Here is a 7,784-nt window from a genome sequence, read left to right on the forward strand (position 1 = left end):
TCTAATACCAAACAACCAATTATGCATACATATTAGTACTCCTTAAGTCCTACCTAATATACAGCATAAAAATACGAGTGACACCCAAGCCAAGCCAAGCCAAGCCAAGCCACCTCAATCCTACCGGCCATTTTAATCAACTGGCATCCGCAAAGTAGATTATGGGGTGCCAAAGTTTGTCTACGGACATTAAGATAAAACCATGGGAGGATGCAATCTCCCTCACACTTGCTACCTTCTCTTTTTCAACACATTACAACTAACAAATCTAATCAACAATCCAAAGAGACCAGTTAACAAAATGGAGTCGGTCAACAACTTTTTCCAGTACCCCAAACACATTGCTCACCCTAGACTAAAAGATAAAAATTCTTAACTTGCATTAAATGGGAGATAGCTCTTGGAACTAGTACAAATAAAGTGAGGCCAAGAGAGAGGTAAGGAAGGGAACGGTAGTATAATACACAGTATTGCTTCATTGTAGGATATAAACTGTTTTGAGACTGACAACTAAATCAACAGAAGGCAATTTAGTTTCCTCTAGACTTGAAGAAATATAAATATAACTTAATATATATTACTCTACTACGCTTTGACATTCCAAACACTAATTCCAATTAATACCTAAACAAGACGGCTTATACAGTACCAGATTTTAAACATCTAACGACATCAACAAAGATATTTAAGCATACATAAGGGGTATATCTAACAATAGTACCCACCCTGTTCTTGACCAAACCCCACCATTGTCATTAGTAAAATTAGCTTGAACTGCACAATATTTTTAGACAATTCCAGAAGTATAGAAGATTGTCTACTAACATGCCAAAACAATTGTTCCATTTCCCTTTCCCTCCAAGCATTTTGTATAAACCCTGTTGAAGGCAAAGGAGAAACACTGTATGTCAGCAATTTTGGACGAACATGCGGACAATTCCCAATCTTAATCAATGAGATTGAGAAAGTACTATATGTCATCATAAGCCCCTAAACAGGGGGGAAAAATACAGAGAAATAGGTTATACGTGTGCTGAAATATCATTTACTTTCTGTTTTCAAGTGAAACTTTGTTTCAGAGCACATACATGCATATTTCTCCAGACAATAATCTTTTTTGAAATCTAGCTCATTCAATAAGAAAAAAAAAACAAATAAATAAATAAAAACCTTTTAAAAGTTTCCATTTTCATCACCCATCAGGCTATCACCTACATACTGAAATAACCTTTTGGCAAAATGGCACTACTAAATTAAGGCATCAGTTCTTGGGGTAAATCATGCACTTAGTAATTATATTTGGAAGTGATTTAGCATCCTAAAAAAAATTCAAATAAATTTAAATCATTCCCCCCTTTGTTTAAAAGCCAATATTTGGCTGTGCACAAAACCACACCATACATGTGCTAAATACATGCATTATATTTCCCCAATCCAATCTGGCCATAACATGTTCACAAAATGAGTGTAGTTGTAACTGAAATGAAAAGTGCTAAAACGGAAAAGCAGTGGATAAGTGGAAATACAAGTAAAGAGGAAGTTCGCTTATAGATAGGAGTGACCCCTATTGATAAAAAATGAGGTAAATTTGCTTGAATAGTTTGGTCACATGCAGGGGAATGGGATTTACAAACCAAAGAAAAGTGATTTAAACCAAAGAAAAGTGATTTGATCCAAGCCAAGGTACGGAAAATGTAAAGAAAGACCTAAATAATATTAGTAATAAATGACATGTCAATTAAGGAAGTCACAAATAATATAATTTCGGATAAATATGTGACTTGAACCCTAACTAGTCTATTGAGAATCCATAACCGACACCAAAATTTTGAAATTAAGGCCCAACCATTGTTCTAGTAGTTTTTGAGATTATCATCCTCATAGCTTATTCATCACCCATTAAAACCATCTTTTATAATAATACAACTACACTGAATCATCAATTCTTGTGGTAAATCATACAATTGCAAGTTAACTTAGCACCCTAAAAAAATTCAAATAAAATTTTACACTATCTTGCTTCTTTAAAAGTCAATATTTGATTGTGCATTAACACACCTAAAGCAATTTGATTTTCACAAGATTTCATTTCTTTTCCTGAATGGATTTTAAACATAATTTGATGTTCACTATATTATATTTCCTTTCTAGTGTGCATGACAGTACTACCAATACAAATGGTGCCATAAACATATACATTCCCCGCAATGTCCTAATCTGGTAGTACTATAAATTCAAAGAGATTGCACCTGAGAAAACTTACATAATCTAAAGCCTCAGCCTCAACTCAAACTGGTTGAAGGTAGGAAGACTCTAATGAGTTCTTTCACTGTGATATGTTTCCTACAGGTGGGGCATTTACTCTGTGCACTTATTGCAGTCTTAATACATGTCTTGCAGAATATGTGACCACACCTTGTCGACATTTCCTCAACTAATGCGCCCATGCAAATTGGACAGCTAAAAGTAGGCTCCTTCGGTGGTGGTGGAGGCCGCTTTAGCACACTCTCTCTCTGCAAATAAAATATTAGAGTCAAACTTTAATCCCAAACGGACAGACACACAGAGCACGTCAATTCTTTGTCAACTATTTAGCAATGCAACTCTAAACGAATCAAACAGTAGAAGCTCTACATTAAACAAAGTTTAGATACTTCTTGTCCACAATATAACTTGAAAGTCCAATAAAGTATTATATTGTATAGCTCATGCCTAGTGTTTAAAATGGATGCATCATGAATTCAATCTGGAATGGCTATTAAAATCAACTTAAACAGAAATTTTATTGACAATGTGGAGATCACTTACTTCATCTGTGCCATCAACCATGTCAAACATCGCATAAAATGGTGGCTAGATGGTATAGGTGCCAGCACACATTCCAGATGTGTATGATAAAAAGAGATGCATATTCAACTTTCATAGGCTTATTTGTAAGTTATGAAACATACACCAAGATGCACTGCATTAAATTAGTTTCAAAGTTGCAAAGGACATTTGTACCTTACAGTTGCAATGTCTCATGAAACAAAAGCTTAGATCAGGTCAAAATCAAGTATATTTAGATGCAGACCCAACTAACCAAACACATTCTTGTAAAAGACAGGCATTCAACTTTGTTGTAACAAAAACCATTTCTGCAATACTAACCACTTTTTACTCCTTGAATTTATTACCAGTTTAATGGGCCTGAAAGCCATACACTACATGTATTTTAACTCAAGCATTTTTATGTCACAACTTCAGTTATATTACTTAAGCCATTAGTTTTATTCTTTAAAAAAAAAAGGAACATGCAGATATGTCTTCATTACAGAGATGAGGATAAAAGTTTCAGCAAATACAGAAACAGAGATATAAAAACAGAAACATAAACCATTACGGTCAACCCAAAAACATAAAATTAAAAGCTAATCAAACGATGATAAAATAATATAACATATAACATGAAGGATTGCTATTACCGTAGAGCTGCCACTGCTTTCCAAATTAATAAAAACATCACTATTGGCAAATGCTGGGTCCGGTGGAGCTCTTCTACGCTTGCGATTATTCTGGGCAACCCTAGTCCGTTCTTCTGTAGTGATCCAAGAGAGAGAGAAAAAGATGTGAGTAACACTTGAAATACCAAATAAACATATGGATGCAGCTTAGAAAAAAATGACCAATAGCCCATTTGGCTGCAAAAACATAAAAAACATAGAGACAGAATGGGGCAACTATAATTTGATAGAAGGTCCAGCTCATTTGGTATCAAAGGCTATTTAAAGATAAAATCCTGAAAAACAAGGCCACTCAAATATAAATAAAGACCTAATCAAACAAGTTTTCTAAATTATATAGGGTAGTCATCAAATATAACATTAATCATTTCTGTAACTCAAAACATAATGCTTCTCTCCCACCAAAAGCACGCAAGAAATAAGGAAACCCCAGGATTCTACCCTTACTTCTCATAAGTTGCTCAATTTGAAATAAGTAGGTTACATCAATCCTGTAATGGCTGAGGTATTATTATACATATAAAGAGCATACTTTAAAGGGAAAAATAGAACAATAACATCTTCAGCCAAAACCTTCAGGATATCAGCTATGGACAAGATCATCAATAGACCAATTGAGATTAGCCACTAGGGGACACCCCAACTTCTATCTAACATATAGATTCATATAAAGTCACTAAATTTTACATTGATCATCAACGTGTCACAACCCTCTTCCTTGTTTCAAGCTTGGGACGACTGACTGGGGGAAAAATATGACACTAACTATGTAGCACAAATATCCATAAGCCTCCAACTATGAAAGAGCAAAAAATAACAGAATTAAGGTTACCTAATTCTACATCCACAACAGTCCTTGTATGGTTCCTTCTGGAATTGTTTTTGGCCTAACAAGAAAAATTACCGAGTTAGCAAGATTTGTTGAAAAACTATTGAACTACAAATACTTAAATAAAAATAAAACAAAATGTCAACCAAAGAGGCATACTTGAGCAAAAGCTGTGGGGGAGGATTCAATAACATCATCATCAATGGCTTCCACATCAATAGTAGCAGGTGGTACAGACTGACCCACTTGACCAGCTTGAGTTTCATTATGCCCCACTTGAGTTGAAGTCCCCTCCTGGTCCCGATTCTCACTAGGTGGTGCACTGTTGAGATCTAAATCCAGTCCTGTTTTCCTCCGACGATACCCTCTTACATGAGTCCCCTTGGCCGTCCGAGTGCTCATGATAAAAGGATACGTTTCTATCCAAGCTCCACAACCCAGAAAACCTAAAGCAGAAGAAAAATGTCATCTTTTTCTGGAATGTACATACTAGATACATGTTTGCTATTATGTATTCATAAAAGCAGTATAGCCATTCCCTCAAGGCTACAAATTATAATTTGCATCTCTTCGAGCAGAAAATCCTATGTCAATGTTGGAAAATAAAACCCACGTCCCCAGAATGCCTATATCTATGTTTAAACCTTTGACCCAATATTTGGCATGAGTTGAGTTCAAATTACACCCCAATTGTTATTGAGCCACTTTATAACTTTGCTTTAGATAAGTTTTTTGACAAATCCATCATTTAATTACATTCTCCATATACCTTCAGTGCTTGAAGATGATGATCAAAGATGGATAACTATTTCATCGGTTATACATAGAAAATTAGATTATGAACTGATTAGAAAAACCATATCCAATTGACATGAAATTCGACACACATGTTACAAACGAAAAGAACTTACAATCCAATGATGAGGTTTTCAAACTATTAATCCAACAAGTGTAACAAGAACCTAACCCTTTTGACAAACAACACCATCATGATATACTTACTATTTACCCCCATAAAATAACTAACGATTCTTTTTCTTTTCCAAAATCCCAAATCAACCCATTCACAAACATGCACGATTGATCCCATAAAACCCAACTAAATCGTAGTCCTGTAACTATTTCCAAAGTTCCAAACACCTAATCTGAACATTTATGCCCACATCACACAACCATCTTTTCTAACTCATTGCTACTTCTCCATAACCCAACAACACACTTTAAAAACACAAACTTTAATCAATTTCACATACACACATCAAAAAAAAAAAAAAAACTAAAAAAACTAAAATTCCAAAACAGCCCAAACTCTGAGCTTTTTCCCAGAACTTTCTTGCTCCCACAATCTCCCAAAAAAAAAAACACTAAGAAGGTCAACAAAATCAAACTAAAGTATAAAAAGATTTAATTTTTTTCACAAAATATAATCTTTTTTTTTTCTTGTAACAAGAAACAATCGAAGTCAAACAGTAAAAATTTCCAATTCTTGATTCCACTTCAAAAAAAAAATTCAAAAATTTCCTTACATTTTCCAGATACATAAAGCTCAGATTAGCACTGAAAATTCAATCATCCAAGAAAAAAAAAATCGAAATTTCACCACGAAATTGAAAAGAAAAGCCCTATCACAAATCGAAACAAAAGCATCCAAAGTAAAAAATTTTAAAAAAAAAACACACAAAACCCTAACCTGATCAATTAAACAATGCGATCGAATCAAAAACCCTAGCCGATTAATTGAAACTTTAAAAAAAAAAAAATTTTAAAAGCGAAAAATAGAGATTCGAATTTGGAATCGGGATGAGAAACCGTACCTTTACTCTGCAACTTTTTCAGAACCAAAAACAAAAATGTTAAAAAAAAACACTGAAACTTTTTTTCTATTTATAAAATTTTTTTTTTTTAAATATTTGTATTTGTATTTTTTTTTTTTTTTTTTTTAGTGAGAGAGAGAGAGAGGTGTCTGTCTGAGAAATGGGAGAGGTTTTTATAGGGGAGAGAGAGGGCGGTGAGTTTAGAGTGTGAACAGAGGGGTCGCCTGGTCGGTGTGGGCTGAGGGGTGACCACGTGGCCCTAGATCTGGAATTTGGACACGTGTTGTGGGTGCAGTGAGAGTATACACACAAATTGTGTTTTCCTTTCTATCACTTTGCAGTGGTGGTGGCCGAGTTTACTTACTGTAGTTTGAAAAAATAAATAAATAAATAAATAATCATTTCTGAAATTTGGAGGGGGAAAATGAAATTTTTACTTTTTTTTTAAGGACAAGGAATACAATTTTATGTCATCGCTTTTGTTAATAATTTTGATATAGTTAAAAAAAATGAATAATGTTAAAGATATAAATTATTTTACAAAAAAAATTTACAAATTATAACATTACTCTAAAAGAATTAGAAGTTTTTGTATTGAACAGTAAAAGTAATCATCTAAGACTCACAATCAACCACTTTTTTAAGTTGATGTATAAGTTGTGTCCAGTGGTCTTAAAAAAATTGGGTTGAATAATGTGATTTCTCGTGTGTTGTCGATATCAAATTTCTTTTCTTTTTTATATTTTTGTTAAATCTATTTAAGTAGAATTTTGAATAAATTTCTTAAATCATTATTTATAATCTAAAATTGTTACATCATATATAATCTTAAATTATTATTTATAATCTAAGATATTATATTATATATAATTGTATATTATATAATAAAAGTACTTTTTTTTTTTTTAGTTAGATCTATGTTGTAAGAATTTTGAATAGATTTCTTAAATCGTTATCTATAATCTAGAATATTATCTATAATAGTAAACTTCAATTTCATCAGTGAATTTTTCTCATCAATGGTTTCCCTTCATAACTATATAGTCTATATTGTTGTCTATTCAAATTTGTTATAGATATAGTCTATATTGTTGTCTCATTTATATTTCCGTCATTGATTACTGCAATATTGGTTATGTGCGAGGATTAATTTAATCTAAATCTCTAAAGCATAAATTGATTAATTATTGATTAGTATTAAATAGGTAAAAATAAAATCAATCAACAAGGGTCTAAACAATCTAACATATTTGAAAGTGCCCCTCTTCTCCAAAAGAAGAAGGGGAAAAAAAAAAAAAAAAGTACCTCTAATTGAGCTTTACTAGCAGCCACACTTGAAGTCTATCTTAACCTTGTGAGGCACTTCATAGGGTCATCATAGAACGGTAGGTACAAATCTAAGCAAAAGTGCCCTCACAAAGGCATCCTATTTGCTGAAGACCCCTTTTTCTTTTGCATTTTAGAACTACACCCGTGCTTCTTTCTCCTTCTGAATGAGGCATGACTCATGAGAATCTTTTGATGTACTTGGGTGTTGTAGTACTAAAGAATTATTTTTTTCAAAATTGTAGTAATGAAGAATTAATTGGCCTTAGAAACCCATCAAGATGGATTTTCACCGTTGAACTTGGAAAACTA

At 33.0% G+C, this 7,784-nt stretch overlaps 1 protein-coding gene across 1 annotated transcript; it reads right to left on the minus strand.

The window, feature by feature from the left end:
• Positions 1-546: 546 nt before the first annotated feature.
• Positions 547-6,293, minus strand: LOC142619853 (uncharacterized). The gene is made up of 6 exons (XM_075793189.1): positions 6,147-6,293; positions 4,492-4,778; positions 4,336-4,390; positions 3,465-3,577; positions 2,264-2,513; positions 547-878 (listed from the first exon to the last, which is right to left on the minus strand). The coding sequence occupies exons 2-5, from the start codon at positions 4,732-4,734 to the stop codon at positions 2,283-2,285; spliced, it is 642 nt and encodes a 213-aa protein (XP_075649304.1). The 5' UTR covers positions 4,735-4,778; positions 6,147-6,293; the 3' UTR covers positions 547-878; positions 2,264-2,282.
• Between the last annotated feature and the right edge of the window lie 1,491 nt (positions 6,294-7,784).

Source organism: Castanea sativa, chromosome 12 (assembly GCF_040712315.1).
Source record: "Castanea sativa cultivar Marrone di Chiusa Pesio chromosome 12, ASM4071231v1".
Taxonomy (NCBI): domain Eukaryota; kingdom Viridiplantae; phylum Streptophyta; class Magnoliopsida; order Fagales; family Fagaceae; genus Castanea; species Castanea sativa.

What these genes read in the sequence shown, in the direction of transcription:
- LOC142619853 (XM_075793189.1), bottom strand. Translation starts at nt 4,734, where the DNA reads ATGAGCACTCGGACGGCCAAGGGGACTCATGTAAGAGGGTATCGTCGG. An exon ending in TGTTGTGGATGTAGAATTAG is followed by an intron (nt 3,578 to 4,335) that starts GTAACCTTAATT and finishes GGATCACTACAG; the next exon opens with AAGAACGGACTAGGGTTGCC. An exon ending in AAAGCAGTGGCAGCTCTACG is followed by an intron (nt 2,514 to 3,464) that starts GTAATAGCAATC and finishes TTTTATTTGCAG; the next exon opens with AGAGAGAGTGTGCTAAAGCG.